The following is an 18,305-nucleotide window of genomic DNA, read 5'->3' as shown; positions in this document are numbered from 1 at the left end:
AGAGGGAGGGAGCAGACAGTGGAAGAGCCTGAGGGACACTTCTCCATCTCACAGAGCAGCAGTAATTGAAATGGCACCGAACGCCCAAGGCCAGAGCACAGAATATACAACAGAGAAAGACCTGGTTTAGACTGGGTTTAGACTTGGTTTAGACCTGGTTTAGACCTGGTTTAGACCTGGTTTAGACTTGGTTTAGACCTGGTTTAGACCTTGTCAAGACCGGAGTATATTCCGGATATTTAGAATATACAACAGAGAATGAAACCTGGTGTAGTTTTGGACATTCTTCCCATTGTGAAAAAAGCCTTATGGTAACAAAAAGAAACGACTTGAACATTTGTTTCTTCTTTCTTTCCATTCCTTCGGATATGATTTAGTTTATCTACTTTTTGTGTCTGTCCTTAAAAAATACCAGAATTTGTGCATTACAGTATTTAATGTTTTGTTCTTACAGTTACATTCACTTCAAATTCCTCTACAAGTTACTAGGTAGTTTCCCAAGTACTTTTACTCTTTTACTCTAAACTTTGTACTTCTACTTGAGTAATGCTATTTTGAAGTAACATAGGCTTCTCTTGAGTCCTTCAGGTTAAATCTTTGGATAGCCTTCATTACCCATAGTTCCCTCTAAGCCAAGATGCAGAATACCATCGCCTCTATCTCTTATATTTGGGTCCATTTTTGAATACAGCTGAACAGTGGGTGGGGGTGTGTGGGGGGATGTGGGCCCCGGAGGTATGTGCCCGGCCCTGGCTCCATGCATGCGGGCTGTCAGAGCGCTCTCCCCCGTCACAGTTAATTCAGCGTGGGCCCGGAGGCTGAGTGAACCCCCGGGGCGCTTCTCCTCCGCTCTCCCCGCCTCTTTAGTCCTCCTTCTGCCCCGCACACACGCACACGGACCCAAGGAGCAGACAGAGCGCACCGCGGCAGCTCCGAGCCAGACCAGAGCCACAGGACAGCGGTGGATCGTGGAGGTTTTTATGCAAGAAGTGTGCGCTTTCTCCGGTCAAGAACATGTCCACAGTGTCGGTGTCCTCACAGGTAAGGAACTCTCCACTCCGACGTAAAAAGCTCACAGTTCTATTTGGGTGTAGGTTTTTGATTTTGATCGTAACACAGTCTTTAAAAACATTTACCCTAACCCGAATTGGTGCGTAATTATGCCCATTATTGAGTCTATTGGATATTTTGTGGATTAACGCTGGTTTATGCAGTGGTTTGAACCCAGATTTAACCGTTTTGTAGTCCCGGATTTTGTCTTGGATTTGTCATTGGGTCAATCTCGATTTCATCCACGTTTATTTCCGATCATCTTGATAAAAAATTCTTTGCTTTGACTTTTCCGAACTTGGTTGAAAATTGTACATTTTCGAAACAATAATAATACACGCAAATAAGATTATTATTTTTGTTAATTCAACATGTAGCAGTAATTTGAAAAGGTTCATCTTTAATTCGGCTAGAATGACACATTCGAAGTAGTTAGCATTCTATAGATAAATTAACTTTTGCTGTTAGCTTGTGCGCTACTTTGTCCATTTAGTGGGCGGTAGCGTCATGCAGGAACTTGTCTATTCATGTATATTTATTTGAATAATGCCTCAAATGTTGGATAATACAACACTGCCGAATTGATAAATAGACTCGTATTTATGAAGACGTCTTGGATATTGTGTAATAATGCTAAGAATTTGCCTATAAATACCAGTTAACGTAAATTGTTGGTGTTTTCAAAAGGAATATGGCCCGCTCCGACATAGTTCTTCGGGGCCGTCCCACGGGGCATTTAACCGTGTGCAGTGACGCTAACGTGACCTCAGCAGCACCGTGTTATTGTGGTTACTAAGATCAAGTCAAATAGATAATTGGCTACACCATAGACCCACTTAAGTGCTATAAAAGAACCTTTATTTTGCCACAATGCCACATTCCTACAAAAAATCTATATATACATACATCTTGATTCAGTTTAACGCCATTTCCTATTAGTACAGTCTAGGCTTAATTCAGAAAATGTTAATTTTTAAGTAACATAATTCATTCTTTACCTTACTGAACGTTAAAAGCTATCTAAACAGAATGACAACACCAGCACCTGGACTAAAGTTAAAACCCAAGTAAATTAATTTGTGTTCACACTTGCATATAGACAACTTCAAAACTGTGATTAAAATGATATTCAACTCAAGACACGACCTGGACTGGAGCAGGACTAAACTAAGATTAATCCAGGACTAGACTAGGACCAAACACTGTCAAAACCAGGTCAAATTAGTAGTACCAAATAGAAAACTGCATAAAACTACTATACTCCAACCAGGTCTAGACTAGACTTAAACCTCCACAGAAACTAAACTGTCGTCTTAAGGTGGACTAAATCTGGGCTAATCCATAGTCAAATGCAGTCAAAACCAGGACTAAGTTAATAGTATCAAATCCAAAGATGGTTTAAACTAAAACTAAACCGCCACAGAAATACATAGTTTTAATCTGGACAAATCCAGGACCCAACATGGTAGAAGAAGCTACCATTATTTTCTTCTGCACAATAGTTATTCCAATCACATAAACCCAACCAGCGAACGTCAGAGAGAGCTGGAGGTTAGGGGGGGGCTGTGTGTCAGTTTACCCCCAGGCGAGTGCACGTCCTGGGGCAGAGACGCTCAGAGCTCCCCCTCCCTGCTCCTGGTGCCTCCTGTTCACCTTTCATGCTTCAAAGCTTCTTTTTACAATGGACAGTTTCAGAAAAGAGAAAATGAGGGATGATAGGAGCCTAAGGGGGAAAATCTGACTGAAATAAGAATAATACTGTAATTAAATATATAATTCAATAGGTTGGGTTCATGTTGTAGAATTTATTGTCATAATCTCAGATGAAGGGCAGGGTCTGTATCATGCTACGGGAGATTTACTGTTTTGAAAGAAATCTCCAAAGGTATGGTGCACAAATGTTGAACCTTATTTGTTGGAGATTGGCTTCGCAAATATGTCATATTTATCTTATGGCTTAAAGTTCTTTCAACTGAATAATGGCACCACTTTATGAAGCTATTGTGATCATTTCACTTTTGTTTATTTAGAAGACGTTGAACTTGGTCCTAGTTTTTGTTTGATGTGAATAGGCCTAGTAATTACAGGGATATTAATCATAAACCAGGTCAATAAATACGTGATCTGACAATTAAACAGCAAATCCCACCATAGAATGTATTTTTATTCTCATAAAAACATGAAAAACAGAAATAGTTCATTTATTATTATTCATTTAAACGGTTTACAGTGGTCCATTGAGTTTATAAGCACTTTTCACAACTTTCAGAGACCAGAGCGGAGTTTTGCTGTGACAGTAATGCTAACAACAACTAGTATGCTAACGTTCACTTTCTGTTTATCAGACAATAGAACATTTTATAATTAATTGCAGACAAGACCTGAAGAGCTGCGTATACAATATCATATCCGTACTGGAACTGTACTATGCATCCCCCTCTCTCTCTGCCTCTCTCATACTCTTCTGTTGTTTTCACAGGATGGTCGGAGCTTGTCTCGTCTCTCCGTCAGTCGTTCCCCTGCTTCCCCCCTCTCCCCCCTGGGCATCCCCTCCCCTGCCCAGCTGACCAAAGCCAACGCTCCAGTGCACATCGACGTGGGTGGGCACATGTACACCAGCAGCCTGGCTACGCTGACCAAGTACCCCGAGTCCAGGTAAGAACCAGAATAAGAACTGAAACCCAGTACAGGTTAGAATCACAAATGCAAACAGGTCCTGACCAAGACAAGCTCAAGATGTGGAGATGGGTCCCACTACTCCTGCCAGGTTTAATCCAGAGACACTGAAGGATGGGTCAAATGCAGAGGACGCATTTACCAACAAGAACAAAAAAGTGTACCTTGACCTTATTGCACACATGTAGTGCTTAGGCATTTTGTCAGGATTAGTTGTCTAAACAAGCCAGAACTGATTTCCCTGCATTATCACATCTGGCAGTTTTCCAGGTCAATATCTAGTCAAATTTAGAAATAACTATTCTTTTAGTCAGGCAGAAGAGTTTGTTTACCTGCTTCACATGTTTTAGCTCCGTCCTGTGGCAGATGGTGCAGTGACGTGTCTTGTAGCTGCTTATATGGTTTTGTCTGACATTAGGGGGCAAGAATCATTAATTAATAGTTTAAAACTGAAGGCATAATGAACCTTTACCCAAATCTAGCAAAATTATCCAGAATATGCAAGAAAGAAAAAAAAAAAAAAACCTCAAAATAACTTTGATTTGCAACCCTTACTGATTTGCACTCTTGGCATTTCTTCTCCCTGAGGTGAAAACTATTTCAGGAGACTTCACTAAGCAGCTCATTGAAGAAAGGTCAAGGGTTTGCTGTGCTTTTGACAAAGCATAGCGTGGCTACTATGAGCATTTCAATTTAAAGTATAAAAATATTTAGTTGTGGTATTTCACTTTTTTTCTTTGCTACATAATTCCAAATATCTCACATAATACAGTATACTTGATGTCTTCTATATGGATCTAAAATGTAGAAAGTAGTGAACTTACAGAAAAAAAATATTAAAAAAGAACGTGTGTCCAAACTTTTGACTTGGTAGTGTAAGTTAATAGATATAGGCTATCAGTATTGCTATTGAACTTATTGGAACTGGATTATATGTGGCCCATCTCTAGAATGGAGCTTTACTTGTGTGTTTACATCTGTTGTGTTTTCAGAATCGGCCGTCTGTTTAACGGCACTGAGCCCATCGTCCTGGACAGTTTAAAGCAGCACTATTTTATCGACCGCGACGGGGACATCTTTAAATACGTCCTCAGCTTCCTCCGGACCTGCAAACTACTGCTGCCAGAAGATTTCAAGGTAAGGCCCTGATGCCCTCCCGGTGAGACTGTGCCAGAGTGGTTAACACAAGGTCCTCATAGTAGTGTCCCATTTCAACTAGGCCTGCACAATACTTCACTATATATCCCATATATCCCACCTTTTAATAGAAAAGTAGTTTAGACCTCTACAAACAAATGAAATGTCCCTGTGTATCAGATGCCCTCCCTGTGTCTCCCTGTGTCTCTTATTCTGTGTAAAAGCTGCTAACACTGTAGTTTAGACCTCTACAAACAAGTTTTTAAATGAATGGGATTCTTGAATTTGTTTAAAGTTCAGATCTCTCAGATGTAAATGCAAATCTCACTCAAAAATTTGTCAGAAAAATTGCAGTTTAATTTTTTTTTATTGTGCAGCCCTGATTCAAACGCCTTTCCTCGTCTCGTCTTTCCATTTTTCTCTTGCATCTGTCAACAGCAAAATATTGAAAGAAAATTAAACGAAACGCAACCTTATGTCAAACCAATTATCTTTCTATGTCCAGAAGCAATTTCACGATCTGTTTTAGCTTTAAAAAAAAAACAGCTCCTATCTTAGCTTTCTTCTTTTTACACGTCTTTTTAATCAGTGCGACGCTGAGGCCCTGGAGCGGAGAAGAGGTCGAGAAAGAGTAGCTCAAAGCCAGAGCGCGCCGTGTGGGTTTTGTCAAATGATTATGTGCTGAAGCCGCGGCCATATTGGATCTCTCTCCTCTTGTAGTTAGATTTTCTGTGTGTGAAGATGACTAAAACGCCCAGAGGGAAGAAGGGATTTTTATAAAGCGCATGTATGGTTAGATGAGAGGAGAGAGGGAGGAGGAGGGGAGGGGGAGAGAGAGAAGGAGAGAGAGAAGCCCAGAGCTAAAAGAAAGGAAAGATAAGGGGAGAGTTGGGGGGGGGGGAGAGAGGGAGGCCTAGAGGAAAGCAGAGAGAAGAAGAGAGAGAGGAGAGAAAAGAAGAGAGGGTGTGGGGTGAGAGATGGAGAGAGAGAAGGGGGGCAAAGGAAAATAAAGGTTGAGAGAAAGGAGAAAAAGTGCTGAGAAACAAAGAAAGGTCGTGATGAGAGAGAGAGAAGGCAAGAAAGAGTTGGCATATGGACAGAGTGAGGACGACATAGAGGAGGAATAAGAGTGAAGTACGAGAGGAGAAATAAAGTGGAGAGATACAAAACAAAATGGAGAGAGAACAGATGGAGAAAGGAAGGGTGAGTGGAGAGAAGGATAAAGGAAATAAGAACGAGAGAGATCATTTGAGAGAGAGAGAGAGAGAGAGAGAGAGGAGGAGACAGAGGAGGAGTTTGCTTTGACAGCCCTGTGTGTGAGGATGTGAGGATGTGGATGGCCTGAGGAGCCTGTGTCTCTGCAGTGAAGAGACTGAGAAGCCACAGAAACAGAAACATGTGTCTGCAGCACTAATGTTACATATCAAACAATACTTCAGTCCAAATGTGTGTCTTTTCTAGAGCTGGGTGTTACGCTTGCCAGATGTTCAGGTTCACATTTTTCTGACTGAAAGCAACCAGGTTATGGACATTCAAATTTGTTTGTTATAAGACTATGTAAAATAGAATAAGCATTGTTTAATGAGGGAAAAAGCACATTGTCAAAGCCTTGTTAAAGTTGACACTGTAAAAATCTAATAAGTAGATCTTACTTGAAAAAAACTAGGAAACCGATTGCCTTGAAAATCAGACTAAAGTGGACTGTGAATCTAAAGCTGAGTTACAAGTAATTCCTCAGTGTAGTGTTCAGTAAATTCCTCTTTCATCTAACCAGGCACAGCAAGTGAAGTGAACTTTAGTTTTCATTCATAGAACTCATGTTGTGAAGCTGTGCCAACCTCAAATCTGAAATATGTAGTAACCTTTACTTTAAGAGTAAGTTCATCTTACTTGGTAAAACCATGGAAACCCATTGTCTTCATCTGAGCGAGTAAATGTTACTTCTATACACAAGTTAGAGTTCTATTCTACAATAATGCCATTTAGATCTGCATCAGACACAAGGACTTGAATATTTATTGGTTTTTGAAAAAAAAACGAACAAAAAAAACCCACATCATAACATGTGTAACAATAAAATAATATAACTATTCTATGACCAACTCAACCAAGGCCCCCAAACTTAGGGCTCAAAAAATCCTGGAAGAAATAAAACAGGTGAACAGGTGTAATTGAACACAGAATGAATGAACAGATGGAGGATACAGAGACTGAATGAACAGAGGGAGGATATAGAGACTGGATGAAGAGAGGGAGGATATAGAGACCAGTGGCAGCTGTAGGAAAAACAGGGAGGAAGCAAAAGTAGGACCGGAACAGACTGGAAAATAGAGTTGGACTCTTGGCAATAACACGTCACTGTTGAAGTTACTCGTCTCATTCAAGTTGACCTTAGTCTAATTGACAAGTAATGTGCTTTTTTCACCCTGAAAGTAACTGTTACTGTACTAAAGTAACACATTAAGATCCACAAATTTGTAGCTGTGAGTAAAGTAAACTATCTGAACACAAGTTAACCAAAGTGTTAGATTTTACAGTGTAGTCTAGTCTTATGAAACTAAGCAAAGCCAAGCCTGGTTAGTACTTGGAGGGGAGACCACTGAGAATACCAGGTGCCACAGTGAAGTGCTAGTGTCAAAAGTGCTGTTGTGTCATTAAGCAAGACACTTCACTTACATTGCCTAGTATGAATGTGGAGTGTGATGGTACAGATTGGAAGCCTCACTTCTGTCAGGCTGCCCCAGGGCAGCTGTGGCTACAATACCCTCACAAGTGTGGAGTAAATGAATGATGCAACAAACTGTAAAGCAACTTTGAGCGTCTGGAAAAGTGCCACATAACTCATGCATTATTATTATAACAACCAACCAACCAATTCTGACTATGAACTGTGTGTTCTTCAGATTTCAGTCTTCTCTCAGACATGAACGCTCCTGCAGTTGTTTACAATGTGCACTCTGAACAGAATTCTACTTTTTGATCATGTATCGCAAAAATAATCACAATATTTGTCACAAAATTTGCTATTTCATTTTCTCTCCCCCCAAAATCATGCAGCCCTAATTTAAACTTCTCCTTGTCTCCTCTGTCCAGATCTGTTTGAAATGGCATTGTGGGCAGAGTTTATGTGTTTAGTCCCACTTTAAATCTCCTTCTCTCTGTAGGAGTTCCCAGCTCTGTATGAGGAGGCGCGGTACTACCAGCTGACCCCGATGGTGCGAGAGCTGGAGCGATGGCGAGCGGAGCGTGAGGCTCAGAGTAGCGCGGGGTCAGAGTGCATAGTGGTCCGCGTGACCCCTGACCTCGGAGAGAGAATCGCTCTGAGCGGAGAGAAAGTTCTGATCGAAGAGGTATTTCCAGAGACCGGAGATGTGATGTGTAACTCTGTGAACGCTGGCTGGAACCAGGACCCCACACACGTCATACGATTCCCCCTCAACGGGTACTGCAGACTCAACTCTGTACAGGTCAGTGTGGACTGTATTCTATTATTGTAGTTTATTCTTCTTTTACAGTCTATTTGCACAAGGGCCACACAATATGTCATAAAAATATCGATATTGCAATACAGCCTAACACTGTAATCAATATCAAATTACACTGCCAGTGGGCTTGCATCTCCACAAACCTGACTCTCATCTGACTGAAAGAGGGCCTCCTCCTGTTTATCCACGCTTTTCCATGGAAATGTTCCTTTGGCTATAATATTCTAGCCTGATTCATCAATCGGTTTCACTTCGTGGAAACTGTCTGACTTCTCAGCATTAGAATTCGTTCACTCAACAGTAGGCGGGTACTTTTTAAAATTTAACCAATCGCTGCTATTTGATCATGCCATTTGTAATGTGCCACTAACTGAGATATTAAGCTTTTCTCAAATCCTGTAGGAAGAAGGGCAATAATGTCTTTCCCCTTGATAAAATTCACCAAACATTCTCTTTTCCGGCTTTAAATTCTCAATCTTGAGAATCATTGCCAGCACAGAATGTCTGGCTCTTCACTGATTGCCTGGTGCTGGGATTCGCATTTCCTGGGTTCTTGCAAACCATCTAGTGTATTCCAATTCCTGTCCTAGTTGTTGGAGAGAAATGAAATTGAGTGTAGGCACTAGGTGGCGCCAGCCTGGCTAATAATATTCTACAGTATGGTATAAAACTTCTATCTCCATGGTATGGTTTTAACTTTCTGCCACCTCCAGAAAGTTACAGTTTTGCTTTAAGTTATTTCAGTAAACAAGATTCCCGACATTATGACTGAATAAAGTCATCACATTCTGAAAGTATTGTGAAAAATATGTTAATTACAGTCAATACAGAGATATTAACAGGAAACCAGGTCGACCAATCTGCAATCTGACAATTAAACCTCAAATTCCAACATCAAATTCTGACCTATCATACCTTTGCTGTCTGGGGCCTTTATCTCCGCTTGCAGCTGTAACCCTCACCTGTTCCTGTTGTTTGGTGTTTTTTCTCCAGGTTTTGGAGCGCTTGTTCCAGAAAGGCTTCTCTCTGCGTGCGTCCTGTGGGGGCGGAGTCGACTCCTCTCAGTTCAGCGAATATGTTTTATGTCGCGATCTTAAACTGTGCACGCCGATCACAGCCACGCCCCTCCGCATCAAACAAGAGCCTCTGGACTGACGCAACAGCAGTGGGGCGCAAGACAGACCACCCACAGCCAGCAGGAGGCGCTAGACTGAGAGGGGAATGTGGAGAGGTCGTTATGGACACGCAATACAGGAGACACAAGAGACTGAGGAGAGACCAAGGACGAAAGCAGTTTAAAATAAATGTAGAAATAATACACACAGATCAGCCAGAACATTTTAACTATTTACTTGAACCCATACCCAAAACTTAATCATGTAGCTCTTGTAAATTATGAACGTGTTTACAGTGTTTTAAAGATAGAAATGCAGACAGATGTACTTAGGCCAATTTGATGCTAAATTTTTATTTCAGAAGTTTGCTCAGGGCACTCCTAACGGCCAATTATTGCATCATAATTTTATTCTTCATCAACTTCGCTGTGAAATAGTTGGCTCAAATTGGACATTTTATCCAAGACACACCTGGCAACCCCTCAAGGCAAAACAGTGTAAAAACACTGCTGTCTACTGTCTATGCTCACTGTATTCTGGGCTGTGGTCATAATGTTTTGGCTGATCTATGGTTGCTGGTACAGTATGTTGGAGGAAATCTTCTCTGGTCTGGATCAAAACTCTTTTTATAAACTGATCTGAGGATGTGTAATTTAAGTCTTTTCTACAATGGACATTTTTAAATTGTATATTTAATGTAATGTTTTTCATGTACAGATGAATTCATAAAAGAAAAATCAATCTTTGTTGTGTTATTACAGACAGTTCGGCGCATTCGCAAACAGCTTTACTGATACTTTGCAGCTGATGCCATCAACATTCCCTGGTGGTATGATGCTAACTTAGGGCAGTGCTCTGTCTGAGGCTTTGTTAGATTTAATCTGAGCTTTATTAGCCAACAGTTTTTCAGTTAGTCTCTCTGAGCGAGCGTAGTCACCATTAGCGCTCGTATTGATCAGAGGCCCATCTATTTTGTATTTGTTTCTTGAGATTTCAGACTAAAACCTTTGGGCTGTGTTTGCTAACGTGTGCACTGTGTCACCATGGTAACTGCTGGCATTGATATAGAACACCCCCAGCATGATATCACTGCAAAGTATCAATATACAACAGTCTATATGAGAATTTTGCACAATGAAAAAGCTGTATATCATATTTATTTACTAATAGTAATATGAAGAATTAAAAGATAATTTCCTCATTAAGACAACCATTCACATCACAAAATAATTAACAATCTTGTACTTACCAAATGTTGTCAGAAGAATTCCACCATTGCACAATTAACCCAAATATCGTGATATTGTATCGTCAAAAATCTCTCAATAATATCGTGGGCTGTCACAATATATCAAATTACAAGTTCCTTTGCTTAAATGCAGGGTTTTATTGTAGCAACAGCTAATAAACATAGGGAACTACATATCCCATGATGCATTTCAGTACAGACAACATGAATATGTTTTTTACTTGAATTCTTGGGATTATGACGGAAATAATTCACACCAATATCTTGTCAAGGTATTTTAAAAACAAAAAAGTTTCCCATCTACAATTATATCAGTCTCTTCAAAATATCACAACAAATATCGTACCGTGAGATGCATATCGTGATAATATCGTACCGAGAAATTTGGCTATTGTTACATCCCTAGTATTTAGTGTAAAACAACTTTTCACACAAATCTTCAAGTAGTACTAAACTACAGTAAGACTAGGACTAAATCAGGCCTAAGGAGGAACTAAACCACAACAACTAAGATTGAAATAAATTTAATAACAGGAATGGTTTTGAGACAGTCAGTTTGCATTCACGTTCAGAACTGGATGATCTCATAATCTCCTATAAAACTCTATGGGAGATTCACTATGATTCATAAATATTTGTTTGGGATTGGCTCCACAAACTTGTCAAATTAATCTTATGTCTTAAAATCCTTTCAGTTGACAACAATAACATCTTTGGGGTTGAATACCGGCACTACTTTCTGTAGCCATTAAAAATCATTAGACTTTTATGCTGACAGACGTTGAACTTTGTGCCCTTTTGAGTTTTACGTGGATCGGCCCAGTAATTATACAGATATGCACCATAAATCAAGTTAACAAATCTGCACAAAAAACAGTTTAACAGCAAATTCCAGCATAGAATTCTGACCTATCCTCCAGCTCTGTTTAAATTACAGGCATTTTTGAGACAATAACACAAGTACCGACTCCAAAATTACATCTTTATCAATTTATTCATTTATTTTTTGCAAAGGTACAAACAACTGTAAAATTGCATTGCCTGAAATGTTTTTAATACAGAACATAGCAAATATAAATAGTCGCAAAAATCGTGTCCTTTTTGAGACAGGTGGTAGTTACATGGTGACACTACAGCTTCAGAACCCCCCCAAAAAACCTACTGTATTACTATGATCTCATTATTATTATTATTATACAAATCAATGCCCGAAGGAGGAGGGAGAGACAATTAAAGCGATAAAAACCTTTCATTATTTTACACACGCTTTCTGAAAAATAAAATCTAAAAACAACTTGTCAACAGCAAACCAGGAAGCAAAACTGCATAATTATCTACGACGATGAGGTTCAAATATTACAAGTTTTTGAGAACGTTACAGAGGTGAGATGGTTTGGGGAATAATGGTAGGAATTTCTGAGTAATTCTAAAATGGGAAAATTGTGGAAGGGTATGGAGGAGAACCAGCTCCAAATGACGGCAAAAGGAGAAACTGTAAAGAAAGTGCGGATGTGAAGGAAGAGTTTGAAGTTTTGAGTTTTTTTTTCAACTTATTTTTTAGAGCAAAGGTTTGGGGAAAAATATGATGGAACAACTATGAAAATATTTTTTAATTTGTTTAAAGGTTTCTCATCTAGGATAACCATTGATACGTTGCTCTTGAGGTAATCAACATTCCCTGGGGGTGTGATGCTAACTGTAGGCTCCGCTCTGTCTGAAGCTCTGTTACTCAAGTTAGACTAAAATCTGACCTTAAAGAACTGACTGGAACTACAACAGGTGAGATGATTTGTGCTGTTAAACAAGTCCCTCTCAAATAACATTACAGTGCCAAGCATTAACCAAATCAAACTCCTAAACAGGACCGTGAACACCTGAAAATGTGCTGTTAAACCCATTTTGTATTTTTTCTTGGAGACGTTAAAACCTTCTGGTAGTTATTGCTACTGTGTGCATTGTGTCTCCATAGTAACTGCTGAACATTCCACCATAGGCATACAGGCACAACACCCCCAGTGTGACATCACTGCAGAGTTAAGAGTTTTTGTTGAAACTGATGTTTGGAATTTGAAATGTGAATATTATAATAGATGTAGCTTGCCATAGTAGTCACGATTAACCATGCACATTTCTAATTTAAATACATTACCCATTTATATTTCTTCTAAAATTCGGTGCAATCACTTGTTTTTTTTATATTTTTGAAGAAACATTTGGCAAAAACTAAACAGTACAATAGGAGTCAAGGGAGAAATCCATCAAAATAAGGCAATTAATCTCAATTAAAATGTTTAAATCTATAAATTACGTAATTCCATTCAAATATAGAGCTATAATATAAATAGAGAAATTAGCAATTTAGAATTTTCCAAATTAAATCAAACTCTTCCTTCAACATGTTACGTTTGTAAAAGATGTCCTGTACCAAACATTCAATATTTAGACCCCCCCCCCCCCAAAAAAAAAAAAAAAAAAAAAAAAAAAAAAGAAAAAAAAAAAAGATGGCACTTAAAAATCTTCCAATGTTTCCCTCAAAAACAGTTCAAATTTTAACATCCCACTTCAACACTTCTTTGATCAAATTACAAAACCCCAGAATTTCTCCATGTTGGTACAGTAGACATCATTAAGTTAAAAACACCAACATGTAAATATGACAGGTATTGAATACGTCTGTAAATGACTAATGACCTGAAGGAAAACCAAAGAAAAAAAAAGGTATTTAATTTTATCAGGTTTGAATTAGCTGAGAAAATATTATGACCAAGGTTAAAATGCAATTAGAATTTTTACAGCGAGATTTGGACAATGAAATCTAAAAGTGGTATGGTATTCATTTTTCAGAATATTTAAATGTGGACCAAATTAGGACTAAAACCAGAAGTAAACCTGGACTAGACTAAATCAGGATTAAACCAGGATGAGTGAGTCTTTCCATACAGTTGTTGCAATAATGTTCAGTTCACATTTTTCAAAATCATAAGTTGAAATTTTAATTAACTTTGCTTTTGTGTCAATTTATGTTTTAGATACAATTTCTCCCAACATGTATTTCTTAACTATAAACTTCATTTTTACTCAAACACTGAATTGTTTACACTGGTTATATAGAAGACACAATACTGAACCAAATTTTATAAGTCACTAAGTACCCTCCCAGCCCAGTTCTGCAGCTCTATTTACTTAAAACTTGAAAATTGTACACACATTTTTAAAACCGTATTGGTATTGGTCATAATATATTCTCATTTTTGAATACTGTCAAATCTGAAATAATTTATAAGAAGCACAAATTTTACTTTCATAAAAAAAAAAAAAAAAAAAAAAAAAAAAACTTGATTTGAAGATTGCTGTAGTTCCGCAGTCATGAACAGGGGGAAGGTTGAATTCCAAAACATGATGAAAATTGTCCAAAAATCCTTAAAACTTGAAATATCCTATGGTGAAAACTGCATGGGGCCCAGTGCGATTCCTTGTGGGACACCGTCTGTTGTTAGAATTAGCCTAGCAAGAGTTAGCAGTTAGCTTCACTTGAGCAGGGCCTTGTAGAGCATTAGCGACCGCGCGGTGGTTCGTTCCTGCTCCAGACAGAAGATAAAGTCCCTGAGATTGACCCGAGTGATTCTCTGTCGCAGCTGCTGCCGAGACGAAGCCGGAGACAAGGAGAGGCCGGAGCCGCTCGCAGACTGGGGAGAGAAGAGGAGGGAGAGGGGAGAAAGTCATGAAATATGTCAAATCTGTCAACTGGACAAATGTCAATCAATCAATCAAACTTTATTTATAGAGCACTTTTCATACAAACAATGCTCTTTACAGTGCTTTACAAAGCTAAGCTAAACAGTTTGGTGTTAAGATTACCATCTGTGACATAATTATCTTTTTTTTTTACTACCAACTATGTAGAATCTGACATAGCTATCTTTTTTTACAAATAACTATCTGGAATCTGGAAACTTATACTGTCTGGAATCTGGGACACTAACTACCTGGGACCAGTACATAAAGAAAAAAGAAACCCTGTACAACATCAGCACATACAACGAAAACACAGTACTGACATAATAATAAGAGTAAAGACGTTTCACTGCTGATCCAAGCGGCTTCTTCTTAAATGAGCTGCTTCTTATATCTGCCTGAAGAGAGGAGCTAGCTACACTGAAATGAACACACTTATTTGTTTACAGCTTCTGTTAGCCAGGTCTTTTGAACTACACTAAGTGTGAACTATTGAGGACTCTGATGGGTCACACCTAGCATACTGGCAACAAAAGGGGGGACAATAAATATTAATGAACATTTAGACAAATCAAATATGACAGATAATAGCCTCAGTCTACTCTCCATGTGCAGACACCCTGCAAGTTGGTGTTACAAATAAAATAAACACTATTTACACCGACTTTGTACAGCTGGTATCGCTCAGACACCAGGCACTTGTACCCATCAGTGTAATGCAGATAAAGAACCTAGAGGACAACACTCTGTTATGCTAGAACTGGCTCCCTAGCATAGAGCACACACAGTCTGCAAAGAAGGTAGTTGTAAAAGTAAACTCACATTAAAACTGAAATTATACCCAATTATACCTAGTGATAGTAGTACACATTTTAAAATTCTTTTCTAGTTTTCTAAAGTGAATCAAATATCTGGTATGGGTGTACTCAAAATGAAGTACTGGTACTCTATCTGTTAAAGTGGTATCTGTGTTTCCCTATCATCAGGTGTGTCTGTCTTCAGCCTTGTGTTTCTGGAGCTGGTCTGGACCTGAAAATGGCCGCTCCTTTTTCTCTGAGGAGGTTTGCGTCCTGCAGGTTTGAGCCCACAGCTAAACTAAGAGACTGATAGAACAGGTCTCCTCTCCTCTGTCTCCTCCCTCCTTTATCTCTCTTTCCTCCCTCCATCTACCCCCTCTCCACTCTCTCTATCCTCCCTCTCTCTTCTGTCTTTCTCTTCATCTCCCTCCTCTTCTCTCTCTCTTTTACAGTATTGCACAAACAGTGGTATTCCCAAAGATAGCTGGAGGTGAGTTCCCATGATCCTTTGAGTGCTCCAGGCGAGAGTGAACGTCACGGGACAAGAACCAACTCAGTTCATTCACAGAAGCTGATCAGATGTAATGAAATTTCAGGGATCACAACAGTCATGACAGTTTGCTGGGATTCACCTCAGGTAAACTGGTCAAAGTAATGCAAATATATTTAAAGTTTTTATGAATGTATGCATGTAGTGTGGCCTGCATTCACAACATACTCTTTTCCCACAAGAAATAATGCCTATGCACTAATACTTTGGACATAGCACCTTTCACACTACACTTGGTGGTGGTAAGCTACTACTGAAGTCACAGATGTCCTGGGATGGACTGACGGCGGAACGGAGTCTTCCAAACTGCACCATCCACTGGCCTCTTCCACCACCACCAACACTCACCACATTAAAAATGAGCAAAGAGTAGGTGGAGATTAGGCATTGACAAGGCAGGATGGTGAGTGGGCTCACGTTTCATGTGACCATCTGATAGGTGCAGACTCAGAGTCAAAGCTAAATATTAAAAAGCTGTCTTTGAGAAAATTGAACATTAACTGAACTGAGTATAAACAATTATCAGCACAAAACTGTAGGTCCCTATCAGCTGAACACTTCAAGGGCAGCAGAGTCTTATGCTGCAGCACCATGGACATGAAATGGCCACTAGTGTCCTATCCAGGTCTTTTTTTTGTAAGTCAAATGAATAAAAATCTAAAACAACACTGAAATCTGTTTTCTCTGGACAATCCAAGATCATCTGACCTACAGAACAATGAATGAACTGAGCAAAACTACTGAACAGTGAATAAAACGCAGCATTAAGTTAAACTCCTCGTGTCTCTGATTATTATGGAACAAACCAGGCCAATGTTCTGAGCTGCTTCAGGCTCAACAATGCCTCAGAGCTTAAATCAGACACTACATTATAGTGTATCCAGTATAAATAACACAGTGCTTCACATGTGTTATGTCAATCTAAGAAAATATACATGTATTATTCTGAATGAATTCATTATATATATTTTTTTGTTCAATTGAAAAAGAAGTTCAAACAAAGCACCTAATTATGTTCTAATGGGATTTCATGTTTTCTTCTTTTTGAGCTTCAATAAGTTAATTGATGCAAATTTTGAGACAGCCAGGAATAAGATTATCAACAAGTTAAACTAAAACAACTGGCTTAAATAAGAAAAAATATTTCTGTAAAACGTACATTAAGTATACTGGATACATGTATTACTGTTGTCTTGTGTTCATTGAATCCGCTTGAAATAAATAAATAGTTTAATATTTTGTAAATGTATTTATTTATTTTGTTTTTGTGTATATATTTGATTAAAGCTTTGGTTTGTGATAAAATTGATTTATAGTCAGATTTTTGCTCCAAGAGCAGCTTTTTTCAATAGAGTACTAGAAGAAAACAAATGTATGTAACTCAAAATAATAAGGTAGAGCCCATCCCAATTCACACTGTAGCTCAGTGCTTCTGCTTCTGTTCTGTGTAGCTGAACTCGATGGAATTTTCCTTCTCTGGTTGTGCTGTCGCCACTCTGGCTGTTCACCCTGTGCCTCTGCCCCAGGACAGGTTCCTGTTTGGGGCCTGGAGCGTTCACACAGGCCCCGTCAGGCCCTGGGCCTCTTACACCTCTACACCCCGCTCCAGCTCTCCTCTCTTTCACCTCTACACCCTCACTCCTCCTCCACCTTCTCTCTTTTAGCACCTTTCCTCCTACAGCCCTACACCTTCACTCTGCCTCTCCTTTCCTCCACTTCTCCTGTACCCTTCCACCCTCACTCCACCTCTCCTCTCCAAACCTCTGCCCCAAGGCAGACTGTGAATGCACGCAATCCACTAGCTCTGTTTCCCCAGCAGCAAAACAAAACAACCAGGCCTAAACAGAGACTGAACCAAGAGCTGAACGAAGGGCTGATCTAAGGGCTGATCCAAGAGCTGATCCAAGGGCTGAACCAAGGGCTTAAACCAAGGGCTGATCCAAGGGCTTGAACCAAGGGCTTGAAGCAAGGACTTGATATGTAATATTTGACAGTAGTGCCCAAACGTGCCAGCTAGGGTTGATGAAAATCAGATACTAATCAAAACTAAAACTAGTATCAAAACTAGATGCACATTTAAGCAGGTACTGATACTGAAAAAGTCACATTCAGCGGACAGAAATGAACCTTTCCTGAATAGTTTTAGAATGATCTTGAGCTGTATCAGAACAAGTATGAGAGCACATAGACTAGTATACACCCATGGACCACTAAGGAACCTACCTGGACTACTGAGAGATTACACAGACATAAAGCCACGGTAATATAAAAGAAAGTACTATGTTCTTCTATTCTATTGAAGATTATACTGCTCTTCAATTGTATTGTCTAAACAAAAAGTGTTTTTATTATCAGTGTGTTATCGGAATCAGTATTGGGTATCGAAAATGTTAGTACTGTGACAAAACTAGACCTGGCCCATAGCTCAGATCTCATTTTTGCATTTCTTTAGGAGATTATCCCTCTGTCCCTGTCCTCTGCTCTGGCCCCTTTGTGTCCCTCACTTGCCCG

The 18,305-nt window shown here is 39.3% G+C and overlaps 2 protein-coding genes across 3 annotated transcripts in view; one reads left to right on the top strand and one right to left on the bottom strand.

The window, feature by feature from the left end:
• Nucleotides 1-910: 910 nt before the first annotated feature.
• LOC110168314 (BTB/POZ domain-containing protein kctd15-like) lies at nt 911-10,205 on the top strand. The gene is made up of 5 exons (XM_020933747.2): nt 911-1,041; nt 3,530-3,705; nt 4,719-4,863; nt 8,028-8,330; nt 9,342-10,205. Exons 1-5 carry the CDS (start codon nt 1,015-1,017, stop codon nt 9,501-9,503), a joined length of 813 nt encoding a protein of 270 aa, XP_020789406.1. The 5' UTR covers nt 911-1,014; the 3' UTR covers nt 9,504-10,205.
• A 1,482-nt stretch (nt 10,206-11,687) lies between these two features.
• LOC110168308 (transcription initiation factor TFIID subunit 4-like) overlaps nt 11,688-18,305 on the bottom strand; it is a 29,166-nt gene continuing 22,548 nt past the window's right edge. For both annotated transcript variants that reach the window (XM_055155321.1, XM_055155322.1), the window contains exon 16: nt 11,688-14,398. In XM_055155321.1, coding sequence (XP_055011296.1) covers nt 14,240-14,398 — 159 coding nt within the window. In that variant the 3' untranslated portion in view covers nt 11,688-14,239. The remainder of the gene's footprint in view (nt 14,399-18,305) is intronic.

The sequence above is a fragment of the Boleophthalmus pectinirostris genome, unplaced genomic scaffold (assembly GCF_026225935.1).
Source record: "Boleophthalmus pectinirostris isolate CB_2022bp ecotype Guang Dong unplaced genomic scaffold, ASM2622593v1 HiC_scaffold_2, whole genome shotgun sequence".
In the NCBI taxonomy this organism is placed as follows: domain Eukaryota; kingdom Metazoa; phylum Chordata; class Actinopteri; order Gobiiformes; family Gobiidae; genus Boleophthalmus; species Boleophthalmus pectinirostris.
Note: the sequence above shows the minus strand (reverse complement) of the source record. Positions and strands in the feature narration are given on the sequence as shown.